This window comes from Manacus candei, unplaced genomic scaffold (genome assembly GCF_025592945.1).
Source record: "Manacus candei isolate 608988 ecotype Guabito, Panama unplaced genomic scaffold, ASM2559294v1 h1tg000034l, whole genome shotgun sequence".
NCBI classification, from domain to species: Eukaryota; Metazoa; Chordata; class Aves; order Passeriformes; family Pipridae; genus Manacus; species Manacus candei.
The window spans coordinates 16,227,224-16,251,562 of NW_026138082.1; the positions used below are offsets into that span (position 1 = coordinate 16,227,224).

Here is a 24,339-nt window from a genome sequence, read left to right on the forward strand (position 1 = left end):
CACTGGATTTTCTTTCCTCGAATTTTTATATAGTCATCAATTAAGGGAGTTGTTGACTGTCAGGAGATCTTTTGCTTGAAGACTTCATGCTGCAGCGGAAAGAATAGGGCTACAAAGCTGCAAATGCCCATCGACGCGTCCTGTCTGTTTGGGAAACTAGCGCGCACGGGCGGGATCACCTGGCAAGGGCGGCTTCAAAAGGCGGCACTTTTTTTTTTTTTTTTTTTCCCCAAAACCCGTAACAAGCAGATGTTTAAAGCCCCGTTTTCCTCGGGTTTTGCCAATTCGCCCGGCTGTTTCGCTCCCCCGTAAGCGGGCACTCCGGGGTACACGGCCCGCCCCCGGATCCGCCCCCGCGCATGCGCGTGGACGCCGTGGCGGCGGCGGCCTGGGCGGCCCTGGGGCTGCCTCCGTCGGGATGGGCTGAGGGGAGGTGGCGGCAGCGGGGGGTGTTCGCGGCTCCGGGCTGGGCGCTCCGAGGATGGAGAGAGCCATGGAGCAGCTCAACCGGCTGACGAGGTCCCTGCGCCGCGCCCGGACCGTGGAGCTGCCGGACGGTAGGAGAGGGGCCCTGACGTGGCGATTCGTCTCAGCTCCGCGGCGGCCTCCGCGCCCGGCCCAGCCGGGGTGAGCTGAGGCAACTGGGAAGGATGGGAACGGGCTTCCTCCCACCGCCTCCGAGAGGCTGTTCTTATTTGTGGTGGTGATAACAACAGCGGCTTCCCCGTCCCCTTCCTTCCTTCTTTCCTTCCTTCTCTCCTTCCCTCCCCCGGTGCAGAGGGTCCTTGCCGGCTGCTGCCGCCCCCGGGCCCGGGCGAGCGGGTGCTCGGGAGTGCTCGCCACTCTTTTCGTCTGGTTTTAAATCCTTCGTTAGGTGTTTCCTCGATGGCGGACTAGCGATGACAAATCTTTGGTTTTTAACAGTGCTGAATTTTGTTTGAAAAGGTATTATAGGTGTCACCTATCACAGCCTAATTTTTGGCTCTAGACTACTTACCATGGGTGCTAGTCCCCAGTATCGGGATGGATTTGAAAATACAGCTGAAGACTCTTATGGGAAGTGGTTTAGTGTTCAAGGCAGGTCCAGCTTTTGGGGAGGGCTAACTCTGTAAAACTTTTGGATGTGCAAAATTTCTGACTGACATACATGCAGAAGTCCATGACACACGTTCTTGTGAGTCGTGTGCTGTCACTGTACTTTCCTCAGAGTTTAGTTTTATGGATGGGTCTTTTTCTACCTGTTTGCTAGCTCTCATCTCTGGTGGTAGAGGAGAGGGCGTAACGTTCTGTTCTCTCTGTGCATTCCCTGTTTGGACTTCCTGTTGTCCTGCACTGAGCTGCTACACCCTTCACTTATTGTCACCTGTCACGGTTTAGGTGTTTGCTAATGCAGTAGCTCATAAATGTCACAAAATTGACAAGCAAGCTTCAGATGGCTTTTGCTGTTGCTTGTAAGCCTTTGAATGGCAGCAGTGAAAATTGGTGTAATGCTCTTAAGCTCAGACTTACAGAAATAATGGAGTAGCACCAGTTTAACTAATTGAAGATGGTAATACAAATAATGCTTTGTACAACCTATGTCAGTTGGAGCTGCTTTAAATTTACTCCAGTACTAGTGTAGGCGAATCGATTCTGATTTTAATCTTCCTGTCTTGGACATTATTATCTTACACTTCGGAGGTAATTGTGTCTATGGTAGTGGCAGTTTAAGTGCAAGCCCTGAGACTTTTGAAAGCAGTACTTCTGTTGTCTTGTACTGCAGAAGGAATGTCAGTTCTGTGCATTCTCTAGGAATCGCAGTCGGACTGATATAAGGGCATAAATGGGTTTAAGATAGTGAAGTTTCAAATTGCATTCCAATAAGGTCTCTGTTCAATGACCATCAAACTTTGGATCGGTCTTAGTTCATTTTGTATCTTCTTTTCTGACCGTGGTGTTCCTTAGGCTCGTTCAGGTCTACCCAAACTCTTCTTGAGAAGCAGGTTTGGGTTACAGTATTTTACTCCAAGCACGTACTGACACGATCATCCTAGAATATTCCACACCAGTCTTGTATGGTTTGTAGTTTCGTGGCTTTTTGTGTGCTGTGTCTGGACTCTTGTATTATGACTTCCCCCCAGACTCCTCTACATTTGAATAGCTTTAATGTAAAAGATACATAATTTACTCCTCCATCCTTAAAGTAAGAGTTATGGTACTTTCTTAGGAAATGGAGATGTATGCTTGAACTTTCTTATGCTGAGGAAGGTGCTAAATCTAGGTATTGAACTTCCTTTGCACGTGCCGTAGCCATTAGGGTATTATGTGGACAGTGCTGACATTTCTTTAAGGTTGTGATCTCTGCCAAATTCATGACAATATCTCTGATGAGATGAATGAAGGATTCTAGATGATGAATTTCCAGTGATTTTTTTTTTTCTTTTGTTTAAAGCAAGTCTTACCACCTGAGTCCAGTGCCAGTGAATATCCTGAGCTGACCTTGCAAATAGAAAATAGTATAACTCTTTTATCACTCTTCTGAAGTGTCCTTCAGCAGCTGCTTTCTGGACACTTGAGAGCTCGACACAGATTTCTGGATTGTACTGTTAAGGCTCAGTGCCTGAAAACCAGGTCTTGCAAACCAAAGCTCTGACTGCATATTGTGTGCCTTTTTTTGTCTTTAGATATTCAAAACTGGGAACGCAAGCAAGTTAGATAACAAATAAGTTCTGTAAGTGTGTGAGGTGTATAATGCTTTTTCTCTACCTGCTGTCATGTAGCTTAAGTCAATAGGAGTTTGTTTATTAGTAGGGACAATATTCACCAAAAATAGCCACAAATGCTCCTTAGTCCCATACCCTTTTAATAATTTCTGTACAGAAAAACTCTGGGAAAATCTGCATGTGCTCCACAGTGTAATTTCTGTTAATAGAATAGCAAATGGCTTAGTTTTGTAACTGTACTGTAAATGCCTTTTATGGCCCACATACACTCATATTTAACTATTATCTTTTTCTAGTTCACTATACCTGAATTACAGGTCAATTTAATTAGGATGAAGTATTAAGCGCTTCATTTAAGCTTGCTGGTATTTTTAAGTTTGGGGTTTTTTTTTTTCCTCTTTAATAGGGCGTGATTGTCAAAATATATGTAAGGATGTCATGCTTAAATTTAGATGATGTTCTCAAGTTCTGGTTTTTTATTTCATTTCGGAAGTTTTGTCTTTCTGCCAAGAGATCTGTGAAACACTCAAAGAAGATTTTTCTTTTTTTTAAATTTGTGTATACTGAGAGCTAATCATGGATACATTTTTAAAAAGTCATCAAATATTTTTCACAATTGATATCTTTATGTAGCATCTGTTTAATTGTATTTCAGGACTCCCTCCCTCCCTCCCAGCAGTCAAATTCTAGTGGTGTGTGGTGGGGATGGAGTTATCTGATGCTCACAGAACTCTACCATAAGGAACAATCTGTAGAGAGTTCGAAGTCTTGAACTTGGTAATGGTTAGAGTGACTCTCTACAGCTTTTAATTGTGTTGATTTGGTGTTTTGAGAGGTTTGTGTCTCTTGCACCATGTGCTTGCTGTAAGCAAGACTGACTTTTTTAAATTTATTTTTAAATTTTTATAACAGATGGAATGTAATTTAAATTTGAATATGACTTACCTGTACTCAGCGTGCAAAGGTAATAACAGGTTAGCATTGCTTCTTTCTTTCGTTAGCTATGGACAGACTGCTTCCAAATAGCAGAGAGCAGCACTAATCTTGGAGCACTGTAGAATGATAATAGTGAATAGCACAGCTGCAGCATCATAAGTTTATTTGATTCCACTTGATAACTCTGAAGAATCTGTGTTTAATATTCAGTAAATGTCACCTTACCTATCCAGTGGAAGTAGTGCATGTACAGAGGCATGGTATGTACAAGGCACGACATGCTATACTTGTTTAATTCTTCCTGTTCTGATTGCTTAGTAACTTTGGTATTTGGATTAATGAAGGTGATGAGGAAAAACCTCAAAATAAAAGTTTTATGAGAACAGTCCTCTGTTTCTATATCCTGGATCTATATCCTGGCTTCTCAAAAAGCATAGCCCCTTCTGTCATAAGTTGGCATCTGTGTGAACAATCTGTGGAGATTGTACTCCCAGCAGAGGGTAGTTTGCTTGAAGGGAAAAAATATAATAATTATACATAATAAAATTAATAACTATTACACATTAATATTATTTATAATTATTATACATTAAAACCTTTTAAATTATGTCAAATGAATTCTTTAAAAATCGTATTTTACTTCTGGAAGTCTGTAAGTGACCAAACAGGCTAATCACATCCATGCCTGAGCTGGTATGTGCAGCAGTAGTAATGACAGAGACTGTATAGGTGAATGTCAGTCTGTTCCCAGCACTGATGTGAATCTTTGTGCTCTGACCTTTTTTCATTGCCTTCAAATGGGAAATGTGAAACTGATTAGAGATTAGAAATCGAAGTAAAACCTACTGCCTTCAGGTGATCAGGGATAGAGACAGAAATGAGTTGTTATGAAGTAACTCAATTCAAAGAAATCACTATTACAAACTCAATATCAGGACTGTGGAATTCACCTTGGAACACAGGAAATTTCTTTATTTTTAAAATGAACGATTCAAGTGTTATAGTTTTGGTTTTGGTTTTTTTTTCTTTTTTTTTTTGTTAATGCACATTTCCTAAAAACTTTGATTTAGTTAACAGAGTTGTCAATTCAAAAAAATTGATGCTCCACTGAAAATTCTGTAATTTTTACTTTGTAAAAGAAAAAAAGCCACACTGAAATTTCATGTATTGAAACTCTGTTGTCTCCTTTATATAAGTATGATGGCTTTTCCTTTATAATGAAACTTATAATGAAACTTCATATGTGATCTGTATAAAAAGAATGATCTGTTGAACAGTGGACACTTGAAAAGGTAAATAAGTGTTACTAGATAAATTTTTTTATGTAAAAGATTTCTTTATGGTAATGGAGTAATTTAATTTCTTCTCAGATAATGAAACTGCTGTCTATACACTGATGCCGATGGTTATGGCTGACCAGCACAGGTGAGAGCTTCTTTAAATGTACCTTTTTTTTTTTTTTAAGGTCTGACAAACCCAGCATGTTTACTAAAGTTGTAGCTTCTGAATTGCTTAGTTATCTTCTATATTTGAAGTTAGTCACTGACTGTGTGCATCCCAGCATACTTTTGCCTGAGAAGACTGTTTTGTTTTATGCCACAAACTGGAGCTGGGATTTGTTTTGTTGATGCACATAGGGAAATTCGCCCTAGGATTAGTACAAAAGTGTTGTTTTGTAACTGTATCTTAGCTCTGAGTGTGTATTTATTGACAACATAGAAGCTCTTAGTGTCATCAGATGTCTTGGAACGACATGGAGTAAGAATTGGACAATGGGATAGATACTGCTGGGATTCCTCAGATGAGCAGCTGTTTCTCTTGCTCAGTTGTCCTCAAAGCGGTTGGGATTGGAGGCTGCATAATGCCAGCTCAGTGGTGCTACCTTCCAATGAATTTTGCAGGGAAGCAGGTAGTAATTCTTACTGAAACAGTAAACTGTTTATCTAATCAGGATAAACATTTGTTCTGCTGCATAATATTTTGTTGAGATTCTATGTAAGGGTTTAAAATTATGTGATTGGACCATTACTGGAAGTTGAAGAGTCCTTCAATTTTTTTGTCCTGTTGGCATATCATGTAACCTTCTACTTCATTATTGTGATTTCACATACCAGTCTTCTCTCTGAACTTTAGCTATGTTTGGGAAAGCTGCTGGATATCTGGTTGGGGTGTCTGTGGTGAGATAAGGAGGAAAATGAGAATTAAAGCTATTAAAATGCGTGTTTTCTGTATTGGTAAAGAAGTGATGTGGTTGTCTGCTCTAATTCTTACTAGTTTACATTTGAAACAGTTGCCCACTATCACAGTTCTTTTTTTTTTTTTTTTTTTTTTTTTAATGTACAAGGAGGAAGTGAAAAGGTGTTGTTAATCAGCAAGTGCTTGAAAACTGTTTTATCTCTTGATCAGAAATTAGTTGAAGGGAAAAGAAATAGTGATAAGTAAGAAACAGAGTACTTGTGCACAACTTACAGTATAAACTTTTTGGCTACTGTGAGCTATATTTTAAATTAAAAGTATGTTTCTGTTTTAAGGTCTGTCTCAGAGCTGCTATCAAATTCAAAATTTGATGTGAATTATGCCTTTGGACGTGTGAAGAGAAGTTTGCTTCATATTGCAGCAAAGTAAGACTTACTTGAGTCCAGTCCAGAAGTTAACAATGAAAATATTACCACAAATCTAAGGCACCAATGTAAGCTGGAAAACACTTTAGTATCAGTTAACATTTTCTTTTCATACTTCCTTTTTGTATTTTGTTGTTCTTCTAGTAATGTACCCGACTCATTGAGAGGACAGATTTTACATATGATACCAAATGGCTTTCCAAATTTTAGTGAAGGAAGTCTTGCTAGATACTTTTTTGCCTTTCTGTGAAGTCTCAAGTCTGTGAATAAATACAGCCATGATACGTATCCTGTGTAGCTGGGTTAATCTTACCTTTGTAGAGTTAGAGAAATCTCTGCAGATGCTGATTGTTTTTGAAGTATTTTAAAACAGTAGGAAGCACTTGGATGTTCATTGGGAAGCATCTGTTCCAAAGTACTTCATGTGACCATAACTGCAGGGAATATAACTTGGGTACTCACTTCTAATAAGTTTTTGTATCCTGGATAGTGGGCTTGAGTGCAAATTTTATAACCTTGACCGAGGTTATTTGTTATTAATGTAGCACTTCAATGGGGATAACTCTGTATTACCAAGAAACAGGTTAACGACCTCAGAAGAAATGAACCAGATCGTTTTTGACTTGGCCTTTCATGAAACTAAACTTTAAACTAATGAACAAATGCTCTATATTTGGATCCCCTTTTAAATATCCTGAAAATTCTTGCATTTAAATTGTTGAAAAAAAAAAGGCAAAAATAAAAGAAATAATAGTAGTATTGTGTATAAATAGGTGGTATTTGGTCACAATAAAGGTAGAAATTCCAGCTTCCTAAGCAGACTGTTTTAGAAATATCTGTTTCCCAAACATTTAATTTCAGAATTACATGTTGCTTATATAAAATTTACTTAAGGAAGTACTTAAAAATGCAAGCAAATTTTTAGCATACACCTTAGAAGTGTATTTGAAAATATACTGTGTTTATTAATTCTAAAACACAAGAAATGTTGTTACACTTAATTTCTGGATTGTCTTTTATGTTGACTAGTTGTTGGGTCACAAAGCCATCATCAAGCTGCTGGTTTTGCAACATATTTTACAACTAGTCTTTGGTTTCTTTCTGTTGTTGTGTTGCAGTTCTGACATTGGGAAGATTTGTAACAATGGATAAACTGGTCGTGATGGATAGAAAAATATGCTTATTTTTTCAGTCAGCTCTTCCTCTTGTAGAATTCAGGAGCCAAATAAACATATAATGCAGAGTTTCTGTCTTCTTGGTGGCCTTGGTTATCCTGAAGAGCTGTCATATTACGAAAAGTAAAAGGGAGTTACAGGTTCAACGTTAATAGCAAAGAAATAATTGTATGAGTTTTCAGATATTTAAACTTTTAGATGTAACTTCCAGACCCTGAAGTGTAACAAAACCCAAAATACTGGAATTGTTATTTAAGAGAAAATATTAATTGATTAAAGATGAGGGATGTGAGAGAAAACAGTAAGCAAAACTTTTAAAACAGTTTATAGTTACAGTTACTAGTCTTAAAGATTCACTGTTGGTTTTTAAAGCCATTAAAATCACGTAGAAGGCTAGCGTCTATTAATTACAATTGATTGCAATTAACAGTTCTCACTCCATTTAAGTGACTTTCCTTTAGCTTTGTGTAACTTGAACTATGAGGGTGTAAAACAATTTTATGTTAAGATTTTCTACTGAGTGTAATCTGTACATGGTATTACTGTTGTCTTTATGTCAATGCAGATTTGGTTTGTAAATATCCTTGTTACAGTTTTTCCCTTTCTTATTTTGTTCTTAGCTGTGGATCAGTTGAATGCCTTGTTCTATTATTAAAAAAAGGAGCAAATCCAAACTATCAGGACATTTCAGGATGTACTCCTCTCCATTTAGCAGCAAGGAATGGGTAAGAAAAAAGCTTTTAAAACTCTTAAAAGATTTTATGCATAATGCACTTAAGCTGGCAGGTTCTGTAATATTTTTGAGTGGTTCAAACCAAATACTTTGGTTTTCACTTTGGAAAATAGGGATGATACACTTATAGAGAAGATGGAGGTTTAAATCCATACTTTGAGTATTCAGAAAATATTTTTTTATAAATGGCAAGTCATGTCTGAAATACCAATTTCAATGCTAGACATTTTAGTGTTTTCTGTTAAGCAGGGGCATAATCATTCTTACAACAGTGATTGAACGAGGGACGTGTTCTCCTTCCAGTTAGCTGAGAAGAAAAGATTTTGGAGGTCTTGGAAGGGTTCAGAGACTTCAGATTTTTCTCAGATAGTGTCTCCAAGGAAAGTTTTACTGCAAGGAAAGGAATATAAAGTTGGCTTGCACGATATTAGGAGAGGGTGAAAAAAACCCATCCAAACCAGTGAGCATGTACCTTTTTAAGATCCTATTTCTTGAATTGTAGTATGTGAGAATATGCAGCTGTAATGTTCCCTTTCTTTTTAAAGCATATATGTGTTACAATAACTGAATTGTATCACAGCTGGTACTTCAAATGAGGAGGAGAGAGTATTTAGTGGCTTCTAGGTATGTGGGAAGACAATTTGTAGGAGAAGAAAGAAGCAGCCAAGTGGTACCTGATGAAATGCAGAAATACACACAGGAGACAGTTATGTGGAAATGAGTTATAAGAAAGGTGTGAGAGGTACCAAATAAAAAGGAAAAGTAAGAATTCTTAAGGGTAAAGCACTTAAAGCATTAAAGAATGTTAAAAGACCAAACAAAACATGAATTAGGAAAACATACCTCTACTTTCATTAAGACAGTAATTGCACTGCCAAAGATTTGCATAGTGTTACAATGACTGTCTCATTAAGTAATGATTTAGTGTTCACTGAAGTGTACAGATGGTGGTGAACTTCATGGACTTCTCTTAGGTAAACTCTGACTTCTTGTCTTGAAAGTGTAGCTCATGCGGAGCTGAAGCTGTTAAAGCAGTGGTTAAGTACTTCTGGACTTTGCACAAAAACAACTGTAGTTTTAGTCCTGTGCTGCTCTATGCTACTCTTGCACTGTAGGAGTCTCTACCGTGATGGTCCACTTCTCTTCTTGACATGCATAGTACTGTACTCCTTATAAACTGAAACTTAACTGCTATGCTTTGTACATTGATGAATTAGAGTGAGCAGAGCTCTAAGAAGGTATTTAGTCTTTGTAAGTGATTTTCCCTGGCTGGGTTTTAATGTATTCTTTTGCTTATAGCCAGAAGAAATGTATGAGCAAGCTGCTGGAATACAGTGCAGATGTCAACATTTGTAATAATGAAGGCCTGACTGCAGTAAGTGCTATTGATTATCATGATGTTCTTACAAGAGTTTGAAGATGCTCATTTTTTAAGCGTTTGCCATCTTACTTGTAAAACAAAACTGCTGTGTGTCCAGTACCTTCAAGGATCAAATGATGTTATCAAAATGCCTAAGCATGTGATAGTATTCTTCAAAACTTCTCTTTGTGAAAGTGTTGACAATAATACAGTCAGGTTTAAAATCACATTTATGAAATACTTGTATCATTGCTAAATTAAACATGTATATCATAATTTTGTACTTAGATTCATTGGTTGGCTGTCAATGGACGAACAGAATTGCTTCATGATCTTGTTCAGCATGTCAGTAATGTAGATGTTGAAGATGCAATGGGACAAACAGCCCTTCATGTAGCTTGTCAAAACGGACACAAGACAGTAAGTTTCTAAATTGTATGAGCACAATGGATTTTTTAAGAACTTGGTAATGCCTCAAAGTTGTTGTGTTTGTTTTTTTTTATAAACTTCAGACTAGTAATGCACATGATAATGGTTAGAAGGGTGAAGAATGCTGTTGTTTGTCTTAGCGTCAGCTACATACGCTTCCATGGGAACAACTTACTTATTCTTGTGGAGATGATGGATCTCAGGGTTTATGGGAGTTTAGGTGACTTACTGTTCAGCTATTCTGTACTACTATTATTGGCTTGTCGATAGTAAGTTTTTATGTAATGTTAAACATTAGAAAATGTTCTTCCTTACTTTTTGGAATGTGTTTAATTCATAATTGTGCCACCTATTATATGCTTTTGAAGTCTAAAATGATCGTAATGTACTGCGAGTGAAAAATGAATGGAGTTGTGTCAGTTAAATATTTAACATTTGAAGTACACAAGTTCAAATAAACTCTTCTATTATTGATATGTGTGAATAATTTTTACACCTGGCCTTGCATTATTTATATACAGAGTACAGTTCTGGATGCTTTACTTGAACTGCATTAGAGCCATATAGAGTTATACAGGTTGTCTCCAGAACTATTTACTTAAAAAAAAAAATAAAAAAATCATTCTACCCAGATCCTTTCTGTTGTCATTGTTAGCACTTGATTTCAGAAGACCAAATTCTGAGAAATCATTATCTATAGACTTACCTAATTTATGTGACTGGACTATAACAAAAGTATGTTTGAGAGTCTGCTCATTGTTTTCCCGTTTTAGAATTTACTTACATATTTCTTCTAGCCTAGTTTGAGTTTGAAACTTCAGCTAATGATAAGGCTGTATATGGTTTACTTCTCTAAAAAGTGTCATTTTTATTTTTAAATAACTTGTAGATCCAGGAATCTTTGGTATTAGCTGAAATTCAATAAAAGATATTGTTATTAAAGTAGGAAGTTCAAAGGAAGCTTTATGATCTCTGCTAGCCATGATTTTCCATTTCATGTTTAGGAATTTTGGTCTTGAGGTTCATTATCGAAAATTAAATCCTTCAACGTAAATAACATGCATGGTATTAAATAGTTGGAAGCCAATAGACTTTTCCACTGCTCTTTTCCTAATGCTGGTATTTTCTTCTCTTCTAGACGGTGCAGTGTTTGCTAGACAGCGGTGCAGATATAAACAGGCCGAATGTTTCTGGGGCAACTCCGCTTTATTTTGCTTGCAGGTTGTATATTCGTAACTTTTGAATACTGTGCTAAAGGTGAAATAATTTTTTTCCTGTTTTGCAATAACAATGGTTAGAAGGCACAAAATTTAAAAAACATGAAAGCTAACTTTTATTTAATCTTGCCTCATGTTTAAATGTAATTTGGTGTCTTATCTACTTATCTTAGTACTGCAGGCTTATATACGTCTTTCTAACAGACATGTTAAACACACAGCTGTGCATGTTCTGGCATGAGTTATAAATCAATGACTGCTGAACTATTTTCTGAAAAATGAGTTGTACCAACTTAGGTTATTTTGAGTACACTAAAACCACAGTTTTTATAAGGCAAGTTTGTCTATGCTTTAATATACATTATGGTATTACAGTGTACACAAAATGGGCATATATGCCTTAAAGTTACAATATTGAATTAAAATTGTATTGTTACTTTGATAGGTTCCGTTTTATTCACAGTTTAGTTTAATTTCAAAACTAATCACATATGATAAATGACCTTCTGTTCTTATGAGAACATTTCCGCTGTTTCCTAGAACATTTACAATTTTTATAATCCCTGTGCTTTGGATACAGGTTAAATAGTCCACTTAAGATTAAATGTTAATAAAAACAAAAGGAGAAATGGACTGACCTGCTGGCCTGCCAAGAGTTATCTTCTAGGAGCTGTGGTCTCTGGAGATAGTGTATGTTGATGCTTGGCAGTTGAGAAGGAGAAAATAAATAGCTGTTATCTTTGGTGCTTGGTTTAGGGCCTGGTATTGGCACCTGCTTTAAAAGAAGTAGCCAGCTTGCCTCAGCTTAAAGGTTTTTGGTAAGAAGGGAATGTGTTGGAAGTACAGCAGTGATGTTCTTTTAGAAGTTAACAGTTGGAGCAGCTGGCAGGGTACAGTGAACAGGATGTGTACTACAGTGAACCTTGGAAGAAAGGTTATAGACCCCTGATGATAGAGCAGGACGTGAAGATGTGGTAGCAGTGGCTGGTGATAGCTGGAGAAAGGGTATCAGTACTCAAAGTTTTTGAGCAAAGATGGTGCCAGTAGGTCGTTAGTCTTAGCTCCTTTCTGACTCTGAATGTTTATTTGCACTGGAACAAAGTCTGGTACTTTAGGTTAACCTGTTGGTATCCTGGGCTGGAAGGACGGGAATAATAACTCATCTGGGAGCTTTTGAGAGATCAGTGAAGCTACCTCTTGTTCCTCAGCTGTTGATTGTCACTTTTCTTGTGCCCTTTCTGAACTGATAGTGTAGGCAACCTCAGTGTGTTCCAGGATGTGTAAGGAGTGTACTGCAAACTAGCTTGAGATATAAAACTTCACTGAAAAAACTTGCATCTGTAACCTTAATTACTGTGTGTTTTGTATCAGTCTTTCATTTCACCCCTTAGATGCTTCTGTGTTACATTTGGCAATATGTGCACCGAATACTGGTGAAGGCAATAGTCAGCTAGTCTTTCAATGTGTTTTTAATGAAGTAAACATCTGATCATTGCTACCCAATTTCTCATTTTCATCGCAAGAAAGGATTTGGGAAAGTGTTGAGAGATATAAATAATCTTTGGTCTTATTTTCTAGTCAGTGGTGGCATGTTGGAATAGTTGTTTGTGAAATTCTCGACTCAAGGAAACTAAGTGTCCTATACAACCTATAAATAGATGAGTGAGACTGTGAAATAGACTTTGAATGCAAAAGTAAAACTCAACACATTTAAAAGCCAGGCAAAATATTTACAGGTATTGGTTAAAAGAAATCAGAGCCACTAGAGTGATATATTGCGTTCTTATGCAAAAAAAAAAAAAAAAAAAGATTTTTTTATCAATAAAAAAGTGTTACTAATGTTTTTGATGGTTAGAGCACAATTAGATTATTTTTCCCCAAATCTGGTAGAAGTGAGCAAAGAACTCAGTGAAGAGAACTTTCTCTGTCAAGTAAATTAGAGTATGAATTGAGGAAGAGCTCTCTTTTTGCAGGAAATGCAGCTCATAGATATTTATGAGACTAGACTAAGATGAATAATTTCTGAATGAAGAGGGTGACTCTGGCTTGATAAATGGCCCTTACCTAATTTTGCACTGTTCTTTTGCAGTGGCCTTGACAGGCAGTAGATGAATCTGAGGCATTATTTTCCATCCTGTGTTCTGCTCAGTTTCATAACTATTTGTTTTCTTCTAGCTTACGTTGGTTTTGTTTGTTGGGTGCAGATTTATGACTAACAATGGGGCATAAATGCTGTATTAACTGTGTTCTCTTCTTTTGAATAGCCATGGTCAGAGAGACACTGCACAAATTCTTTTGATGAGAGGAGCCAAATATTTACCAGACAAGAATGGTGTGACTCCACTGGATCTCTGTGTACAGGTATGAAGTTAACAACACTCTTTTTCTGTGAACTTCTGTGACTTACTAAGGTGTCACCTGATCAGTGTTACCATTTCAGTTTTTAAGGCCTCTGAAAGGCAGTTGTCCTTTGGCAAAACAAATGCAAAAACCATTTTTTCTGTCAGTAAATTGATCTTGCAGGCAGGTTCCTAATTTGTACCCTTTGCATAAGTCTAATGCAAGAATTGACCTAATGAGAAAGAGTTTACAGAACTCCACTTGGCTAGGAAAGTTTGGGAATCCTTGGTATAATGCTAACAGACTACTTAGGTGCTTAAATGTTTACAAGCAAGAGGTAAAAGCAAGCAGACAGGACTGAATTTCTTTTTTTAATTTCAACTAATAGATTTTAATTTATCTTGAAGGGATATTACTAATAAAAACAAACACAACTTACATGATGCAGACTGCTGCTTTTCAAAGGTATGACTATATCTGGGCAAGGAACAAAAATCTTATGCATTTTCAGCTAACCCAGCATTTTCAACTGCAGAACTCAGTCTTTCTTGTGTGATACCAAATAGTGTTTGTACTGCCTGCTAAAGTGTTTTTTCTTGATTTGTGGACACTTGCACGTTTTTCTGTAGAATCAGTTGAAGATCAATCTGTCAATAACACAAATAAATGGAATCTTTTGAACCTTTGCTAGTAATCAGCAGACTAGAATACTGAACTGAAGGCTGAAAAAATCACTGGACTTAGTGGACATCGTACTAACTGGATGTATGTTATTAGTTTGTTAGGATAAAGCTGAAGTTTTCTGGTTTTTTTTTTCTGTATTTTCAGATTATTTCAAGCTCAAGTTATTTAATTTCTGAAGATTGCTTATATGCCTAAGACTTGCAATTGAAGTAGTTGTGTGTATGTGCTAGAATGCTGTCTCCAGTACCAGTGGGACATTTTTGGAATGTTTAACGCTGGAAGATTTATATCATAGACTATCTGTGGAAGGCCTTGATCAAGTTAGGTTACTTATAGCATTTCTTTTTGGATATAAGAAATCCTAGTAAGTCCTTAGCTCTGGTCATTTGGAAGTGCCTGATCACTATTCTGTTTCACAACTGACTTGATTGTGAAGCTCAGATTTTTTTTTTCTCATTATTATGGCAAAATGACTTACCATTACCATAAAAGCACATGAAGTCTAGTCAGTTTTGAGGCTTTCTGCAGCCACAGACCTGTAAGACAGTGTATGGCAGGGCAGGTTTAGATTAGATACTAGGAAAAATTTCTTCAAGGAAAGGTTTGTAAAGTATTGGAGAAGACTGCCCAGGGAAGTGGTGGAGTCACGATCCCTGAAAGTGTTGAAAAAATGTGTAGATATGGCCCTTGAAGACATGGCTTACTGGCACGTGTTGGTGGTGCTAGGTTGATGGCTGGACTTGATCTTATGGGTATTTTTGCAACTTAAACAATTCTATGATTCTATACTAATGTGTAGTTATTGGTACTATTCTTATTTTTTGTGACTAGTGTTTTCAATTTCTGCTTCAATCTGCAGTTTTGCAATCCTTATGGCACCACTTTATACATAAAAGTTCTGTTAACTTTTTTTAGGTGTGAGTAGTGACACCTGGTGTTCACTGTTTTGTAGTGATGATCTTGCTCTTTTCAAGATCATGTAGTTTACAAGTTTGTGATGCCAAGTAAGAAAGGAGAAAACAAAATGTTTTCTTTCCTTTTATATCAAGGATTTTATTCTATGCTTACAGATATGTTTTTCGTAGTAGATACATGTTTTTAGAAGACTGAAGTTCATATACTTGCCAACGTGGTGTTACCTTGATCTTGAAGATTTTACTTCCATTAGTTCTTTGGATTCTGGGTGGTTTTATTTTTTAATACTTGATTTCTTGGTACCAGAAACAAATTAATCTGTTTAATGAATCTGTTATAACTGAGGTAAGTTGTCAACTGTCATTCAAAGAGAAGGAGTCCCTGAAGTTGCAGCATTTAACACATTATATGGTCATCTTTCCAGCGTAGAATTTGATATGTATTCAGGTGTTAGGTGTTTGCTTAAAAATTCAGCTGTGTTAAGTAAGAGTTGATGCAGATAAACCACAAATTCAAGTTCTGTTCTTTTCAGAAAACATTTTTTCTCAGAAGGGTGTGAAGTTAGTCTAAGGCACAAGTGGAATCATACTTGTGTATTGATTTTAAAGTTAAATAATCCTTTCATGGGTTTATCCTATTTCTTCCTATAACAAGTCAAATATGTGCCTTATGAATCTTTAGAAAATGTTTGTTCTGGAGGGCTAGATTCTGGGTGTAATTAAGTAGACACTTCAACAAGGGGAAGAGAAGTGAAATATTGCACTGTTTTTGATCTTTGGTCATTGTTAGGTGAAGTGTTGTTCAACTGTAACTTTGGCTTGGTAAGTAGGAAAATGTTTCAAAAAACAGAGAAAAGGGAGTGGATATATGTGAACCAATATATTGAAAAAAGTTTGATTCTGCCTTCTCCCAAAAGGTTTGTGATACCTAACTTTGGTTATTGAAGTTCAATTTATTTTAGAATAGAATTTCTCCATTCAGCATTAAAAAAAAATTGTTTCTTTTAATTAAAATATTTTTTGAATGATTGCTTTTTAGGGTGGTTATGGAGAGACTTGTGAAGTCTTAATACAGTACCATCCTCGACTTTTCCAGACAATAATTCAAATGACGCAGAATGAAGATCTACGGGAAAACATGGTAATACAGTATTACATGTTCTATAGCTAAGGGATCTGTCTGTATTGTGGAGGTCTGATTGCTCAATATGAGTGTCGTGGTTAGAAGACGCTACTAGCAATTGACTGTCAGTGCCACAGTAGTTGATCACTATCTATTTTTCTTTCCCCATGGAAAGTGTTTTTACATTATTTTAAACACAAGAATTTGGGATTAAAAGTAGGTTCTGTTTTCAGTTAGTGTTCTAACTTTGCATATTTGGCAAAGTGTTGTAGACGATTGAAAGAGCAGACTTGTTGCTACCTTCAATGCAAAGGTGCTGGTAGAGCATTCTATAGATCCAATTATTTTGTGTAATGGGGCCTATTTACTTTCATTTAGTCATTATCTGCAGACATCCATTCTAGGATGTGTCTTGAGGCTTGAATCATCTAGAATGAACTTAAACATTCATAGTATGAGTATTCATACGTGATCTGTATGAAGCTGCCTTGTACAATTAGAGTGTAAAAGATTGGAGCTGAAATTTCATTTGATTATTATTTCTGTAGATGAAACTACTCTTTCTTTTTTAATGGTTCTATACCTTGGGGTTTTTTTTGTTATTGTGGGGTAGTACAATCTAAAGCAAGGAAAAAATTTTGTTTCTTTTTTTTGTGTAGTGAGAAGGAAGCATGGGGTGCTTTTTCCACTTCCAAATCTAGGTAGCTGTGGGTTTTTAATACATTATTTGTTCAAAAATGACCGCAAACAATTTTACAGACTGCAAATTAAAAAAAAAATAGAATGGATTTAGTAAGGTATTGGCTGCCACTTCGCTGAACTTAGCTTGCTAGATTTTTGATGTTTTCATTTTCTTTCTAACTCCTATTACTTCTGCTACGAGACTGAAGATTTATACATAGAAACAATGTTTAATTTTCTGAGACACGGTTGAGTTTTACAGAGTGAAGTGACAGAGGTGAGAATTCTCAAAGTGTATGTTAGATGCATGGGGAAATGATAAAGATTATTTAAATTAAAAGAACTAAAACAATGGAACAAAAAACCTGTGTATTGTAGAAATCAAGACAGCGAGGAAAAACGGATTTTTCATCTATCTGAGTAATGGTGGAGGTGTGTGCAAAACCAATATCTTAATGAGAGGATATGCAAAACGTTCACAGATTTCACAAATTTCACAGAATATTCTGGGTTGGAAGGGACCCACAAGGATCACAGAGTCCAGCTCTTAAGTGAATGGCCCATATGGGCATTGAACACACGGACCTCAATGTTGCTATCACCATGCTCTAATTAGATAATATGTGGTATAGTTTTGTGTCACTGCCAAAACGTAATTGTATTTTGAAAATGGTTTTCTGTGGCCAAGTCTGAGCTGTTCTGCTCTAAGTCTTGAATGATGACCAGTTCATATTCTCTGAAAGTGATGACATGAGGAGACTGGGTATATGTTGAAGTCAGGACTCACAGTTTAAATGTCATAAGTTGTTCTTATGAATTAATAATACATGGCTAAGCATTCAGCGTTCGTAGATTCTCTAATGTTAAATATCCTGCAGTACATACATTGACACTAGAATGTATACCTTTTCAGTAATCTTTGTAAATCATAATGAAATGTTAACTGAGGTTAGATTAGATAGGTTGGACAATATACATTATTATTGCTAGATATTAGTGCATGGGTGATAATGTTCTAAATAATTGATAAATTATTGTTGGTCTGATGCTCCTTGGTGCTATGCAGTTCCTTTTGTTTTAATCCTTCAGTTGCGCCAAGTTCTGGAACACTTATCTCAGCAGAGCGAAAGCCAGTATCTTAAAATCCTAACAAGTCTTGCTGAAGTTGCTACAACAAATGGTCACAAACTGCTTAGGTAAGTGCGAGAAGATCAAAACTAGGTTGATAAACTACCTGGTATTTAGTACCACTTAGTGGTTTTAATAATCTAACCTATCTGGTGCTCAGCACATGCTGGAGTAGATGGACCTCAAATCTGATTTATAGGGAAGTGCCTGTTTAGGTCACTGTCTTCACAAAGGCTCCAAGAAAGTAAGTTGATATCCTTGTATAGCTGCTGGCACCTAGAAGCTTGAGTTGCAGAGAAATGTATTTTTTTGTTTGATTGGTTTGGCTGTGTCAACTCTAGGCAGGGAAGGTTTTTAGACTAAGTATCAAATAATTCCCCCCCCCTCCCTTTTTTTTCCCTTCCACATTTTTAATTTTCTGCATGCTTTCTTGGTATGCTTGAAGAGAGTTTTGTTACTTCAGACACTTTCTCATGTTTGCTAGTTTTGATTGCCTTCCATGGCTACTAATATAAATGAGGCCAAAAATTTAATCTACCAGTGTCCTGTCTCAGCAGCACAAGCAGCGGTTACTTGGGGAGACACATAAAATAGGTAAGCATATTTATCTAGAATGCTATCCTAGTTTTTTTTGGCATCTGTTTGAGGGAAACACCTGATCTGTAATTTGTTGAAACACCAGTAACATTTTACTGTTTTCAAAAGCTAACAGATTTTGATCTAACCTAAATGCTTTACTAGAAACTAAGAGAATCTTTACTGAAAGAGTTTGAGTCTGAAAGCATGAGTGTAAGTTCCTTACTAACGTGTTCTGGATGACTTCTTAGAAAGAGATTTAAGAGTGTTCTGTAACCAGAGAAGCCTGTCAGCGTAGGTTGTAGGGAAATATGACTGAAAGTTTCTTTTTCACTGGGAACAGGGGGCGAGAAGCCCATCAGTTAGATGGAGAATAAATAATATAATCTTACTTCTAAGTGCCTTTTCTTCCCCATGAGTCATGTTACATTTGGATGGAGCTTGTAGACAGTAGGTCAGAACTCCTAAATGATGCTAGGAAGTTCATTAGACCATTAGCTGAGTCTTATTTTGATAGGTGTTCACTTTGATGAATTAGTGCAAAAGTCTTAAACCCTTTAAATGTTTGGGATTAAAGTGCATAGACATATTAATGACATTTTGTTTCTGCAGAGATGACGTTTTGAAGGACTTCAGCCGTTGTTGAGCTTCAGTGTGTATCAGCTTAACTTGTAACATATTCCTTTTTGTCTGCAGACTTCCTTAGAGCCAATAGATCTCCCACAAATAATTTTGGATAAAGTGTAAAACCATTATGCAGGAAAGGGCTTCAAACTTGTTCTCTATAGGTATGTTGTCAGAAGTTGTGGTAGATGGATTAGATCATATGAGGCAGTATTTGTTTCTGTTGGTGTCTTCAGAGGTAAACTAATTGTTGTCTAGATTTGATTTATTACTGTTACTGCTCCTCTCTATTGAGCTCCCTTAGTATGGCTGTAGAAACAGTATCTATGTGCCTATACTGTCTCTCAGTTTGAGCTGCTGTGTGTTCCTGTATTGCTGCATGGGGGTGGCCTAGCGATGGCTGAAGACAAGATGGAAGTGTTGCGTTGCATTGGATGAGAAGTCATTTCTAGAGATGCCTGTAGAGTGTCCTGTGGACTTTTACTGGCCCACTTCTCTTTGGTACTTTGTAATATGTCGCAACAGAATTGTAATACAAAAAGAAAATAATTCCAGGACACAGTTTCAAAAAAGCTGTGTCTCTGTTCTCTCCAGTTCTGTTTCCTGTCAGAAGCAGTGAATTTCTACTTTAAGAAAGTATTTCTCAGTTACTTCGTTATACAGAATGAGGATTAAGGTGGTACTTGGTGAATATAGGTACTCTGAGCTTGGGCCTCTTTCCTCTGTCTCCTTCTTCTGACAAAAGTATGGAAAATGTACTCTGTACCTGAAAACCTCCAATAATGATATTTTTGCATGGCTGAACTAGTCTCATCACTGTTTGTTTCCTGGATTCTAACCTGCAGTCCATTGCTTTTGGATTTGTCTTTATTTAGTTCAAAAGGGTCTAAAGTTTGTTTTTTGTACTTCTAACAAGTAGCCAGGGATGCCACTAAGCTTCTGCTTGAGGACTTCTGCCCTGAGTTCCAGCAAGGACCCTGTTCAGTTAGAATTACTTTCATTGTATATTTCCTCTTTCCAAGAAATAATTGAAGTGTGACATGATTGGGTCTTGCTGGTGCAGGTTAGGCCTAGCTGAATGTTTACAAACATTCCAGTAAAAGCTTCAGTAAGCTATTAAAACACTTTAAGGTTTTTATATATATGTGGGTCCTTTTCCTGGAGACCAGACTTAAGTGGAAATTTCACTAGGAAAACACTGCTGCTGAGAGATGATAGACTGCAACTGAAACATTAGTTGTTTGGGTTTTTTTCCTTTTTAAGTTATCTTCTTGAGTTAGATTCTTGTATTCACAGATTCTTTTGGTATATAAGCAAAGGTTTCGTAAATGCTAATTTGTGGCTGTGACCAGAACTGCTGGTAATTCAATTACAGGTCGCTAGTCAGAGGATTTTCTTTACCTGGTTAGAGACTTAACATTCCCACTGTTGCACTCCTTACTCTTTGTGTTCCTTTCTTATACTGATTTACTGAAAACTTTGCTGGCTAAAGTGTAGATTGTGGCAACAAAGTCATATTTTGTTAGTTTAGTAAAATTCCTAGTATATTGCTTTTTAAAATTAACAACTTCACTGTCAGTCATTAAAATGTAGTGCTGAAAACAAGTCTCTTGCTTTTACCGATGACACAGGGTAAATAGATCATGATAAATGTTACAACTAGTTACGTTTCGGGTTTGTGAATTGACAGGTTAATTGTATCAGAGGCTTACAGCATCCTCTAAGATGTCAGTTTTCTGGTGTTTACTGATTTTATGGTTAGAAAGCATGCTTTTAAGTTGCAAGTACTTTAAGGATAGATTTGGGTATATGGTCACTTCTGTAATATTTATAAATTAGTAGATTTTGATAGAAAAATAATTAATTTCTTGCAGGCATAAAACTTTTTGTGTGTTTATTGGATAGATAAATAACATACTGGTGCTTTTGTTTAGTGTCTTTTAGGTGAATGTTTTTCTTGAGTAGAAATAGTGGCATCTTTACCATCGTGATCCTTTAGTGGATTGAGGTAGTTAAGGTGCATTTAGAATAACTGCTGGTGAGGATGGGCTGTGGCAGCATATCTGATTAGTCACTATGCTTTTACCTTTGGATGCTCTCTTTTCTAAATTGAAAACCATTGTCATCTGGATATCCCAACTTGTTTCATACGCTGAGATCCTTACTGTAGTAAGTTGAATTTCCTGCTGGCGGTTCATGAGAAGTGTACATGTGTGTAAAAACAAACGAAGTGTTTTGCAAGATCTGGAATTTGCTGTTTTAACTACTAGTTAAAATTGTGTGTACATGTTAGTAAAATTATAGTGCTTATATTTGACTTTTGGGGCTGGTGCAGGAAATAGAAGTTAAAATTCACTAGGGTTTAAAGCTTAGGGGTTTTTTTCCACATGTGTATCAGACCCTACCATTAGATTGCTTACTCCTTAATATACTAAATTGTTCCATCTAGGAGAAGAAACTTAACATTCCATTTTTTTCCCCCAGCTTATCAAGTAATTATGAAGCTCAAATGAAGAGTCTCTTAAGGATCGTGAGGATATTTTGCCATGTCTTTCGCATTGGCCCATCCTCTCCCAGTAATGGAAATGACATGGGCTACAATGGAAATAAAACTCCAAGAAGTCAGGTGTTCAAGGTCAGAAAAGTATATGATGTTGTTAGGAAGATAGACGTTAAAGAGATGAATTTCACAAAGCATGCATTCATTAATCAGACATCTCATGAACAGGAAGTAAGTTTGGTTGATGTCCCTATCCCTTCTTAAGTTAAACCTACCTCTTTTCTTCTCTTTTATTATTTTTTGCCCACTACATTTATTTAACCCCTGATGCACATCTCATCTTATGATCTCTGTTTATTTCTTATTTAATAGGTTGTTTATTAGATGTTGAAAGTTTAGTTACCCAGCTGATTTTCATAAACTTTGTTTTTATTTCTATTTAAGAGTGTAGTAATCTCTAAATGTGGTAATATTAATATAGTAGACTATATTCATGTAATTTCAGAACGATAGTTGGAGATTCACTGTGAGTTCTGATCATTCAGTTTTATCCAGCTTCACAAGACAAATGGAAACAATTGAAATCTTGATCTGTGTGTTGTTTTCACTGTGACCATGAAGTCTTTATTATTACGTGCTTTGAAACATATCAACTTACTACTACCCTTGCAAGGTTATTGATTTGTAGCTGTTGTCAAACACATGCTTTAGGTGCTTGCTGTTTAGTTGTTTAATTTCTAAAAGTGTCTGGTTTTTTTATGTTTGTTTTTATGTTGCACTCTGGATTTAAGCTATAAGCTGCCCAGAGCAGTTACATTTTTATTTAAGACTTTTTAAAAGCCTTTTAGTTCGTTATAACCTCTTATTAGCGTCTGGAGAAAGAGTCACACACTCTTCTCTAAGAGAAATTCTTTTTAATTTAGTGAGGAAAATAAGATATTTTGACAAAAGGTTTTTACAAGAGTAAAATACAACCAAGAAAAAGCATTTCACTAAAACATTCAGCACAAAGACCCATTCCACAAGAAACACCCACTAAAAACAGTCAGTATACTAGCTTTAGTAAAACACAATTCATTGATTTTAAGTTACCCACAAGAGAAGAAAAAAAAGTAAACGAAGAAAACAGATTGAAAGAGTAAAGAAAGAGGGAAGTAGAGAGGGGAAAGAAAAATGGTCACATGGTGCAGGCAGCAGGAGAAGAGAGAGAGAGAGGGAGAGAGAGAAAAGGAAAAAATAGTTACCAACAAGATCTGATGGTTCACATGGTAAACATGGCTTTTCAATTCCATATAATTTCAGAACTCACTATGAAACAAACAAAACCATTCAATTGCAATTTGCAAAGGAAATGGTATTTCAACAGAATCAGTCATCTGTGTGCCCAAACTACTTTGTATGCTGAAAGAATTGTTTCTCAATTTAATGTGGAGTTTAGTCTTGTGCAGTAAACTTATATTACACAACTGCCACAGTTGTCCCAGAAAATATCAATAATTCTTAAGTGTGTGAAAACCACACCTATGTTTTTAATAAATAAGCAAAATGTATACTACCGTTGCATTAGCTAACGTTTCAGGATGATTTAGAAGTTATTATTGCAATTATTATAATTTATTTATTTAGAAGTGTTAAAACCTTCATTAGGGCCACTGTTGCCTCCATGATATTTAAAAGATTGATTTCAATTTCAAACTCAAAAATATAAAACTGCTGATGAGAACTTGTTTGGGCACACATGTCTGGCAATGCTAAGGTAATCAACAGTTGTGGCTGTTAGTCTGTTCTTTCCTGAATTTTACAGTGACTGGGAAGTGGGAGATCATACTCACTCATAGTGCTGAGTGAGTTGGGTGACTTCCAGTTCTCTCTTATTCCTGCCTTTCCTTTTCCTTTTTTGTTCTTTCCTTGAAAACCTGGTTGTGATTGTCTCTTTTGCCTTTTGGGAGGAGGGAAAAAACCCCACTATATGTTTAGATTATTGCAATGGTTTGCAAGCTACTTGAAGACCTGACAGTTGTATCTCTTCATTGTACCAGTTCTTGCATGTGTGACGTGCAGGTTAGTGACACAGAATTCCTTTTCTAGTTTTTGTTTTATTTGCATTTTCTTGAATATAGATAGTCTAACTGGTTAGTACGGACTAGTAAGGAAACCGCAGAGATTGTTGCTACAAAATGGGTGTTAAATCTGTGTTAAAGAAGTCAACATGGAACCTCAAGATTTTAAATTTGAGATCTGTATTGAAAATTTTAGAAGTCAGTAGCTTGAAATTGGAGTTTGCTGCTGATCTTAGAATTCAGTTGTGGATATAAATGTTGCAGGTAACTTGACTTTTGATACAGGTTTCTGACATAAACCATCAGACTATGGTTCGTGTCCCATGTAAGGTGCTGAGTACTCTCCAGAGCATAAGAAACTGATACAGTTCTCCACCCACTTCTTTGAATGCTGTTTGAGTGCTCACTAGATGTAGGCTTGCAAAACAAGTCCTTACACCCCTTGTGGCCTTTTTTTACGCTTAGGCCTTCTTCTCCTCCATACACCTAGGAACAAATGTGTAGTGATGGAATTGTTTTAATGTTATTAGTTTTGG

The 24,339-nt window shown here is 36.5% G+C and overlaps 1 protein-coding gene across 7 annotated transcripts in view; it reads left to right on the forward strand.

Annotated features, from left to right (window-relative positions):
• The first annotated feature begins 370 nt into the window (after positions 1–370).
• HACE1 (HECT domain and ankyrin repeat containing E3 ubiquitin protein ligase 1) overlaps positions 371–24,339 on the forward strand; it is a 51,171-nt gene continuing 27,202 nt past the window's right edge. For 2 of the 7 annotated variants that reach the window (XM_051792354.1, XM_051792353.1), the window contains exons 1-11: positions 394–557; positions 5,009–5,063; positions 6,170–6,259; positions 8,055–8,159; positions 9,467–9,542; positions 9,816–9,947; positions 11,095–11,177; positions 13,438–13,534; positions 16,151–16,252; positions 18,005–18,111; positions 21,728–21,974. In XM_051792354.1, the coding sequence (XP_051648314.1) occupies positions 482–557; positions 5,009–5,063; positions 6,170–6,259; positions 8,055–8,159; positions 9,467–9,542; positions 9,816–9,947; positions 11,095–11,177; positions 13,438–13,534; positions 16,151–16,252; positions 18,005–18,111; positions 21,728–21,974 (1,170 nt within the window). In that variant the 5' untranslated portion in view covers positions 394–481. Of the gene's footprint in view, positions 628–5,008; positions 5,064–6,169; positions 6,328–8,054; positions 8,160–9,466; positions 9,543–9,815; positions 9,948–11,094; positions 11,178–13,437; positions 13,535–16,150; positions 16,253–18,004; positions 18,112–21,727; positions 21,975–24,339 lie in introns of those variants that run through there. The other 5 variants (XM_051792348.1, XM_051792351.1, XM_051792352.1 and 2 more) reach the window with 5 other exon arrangements.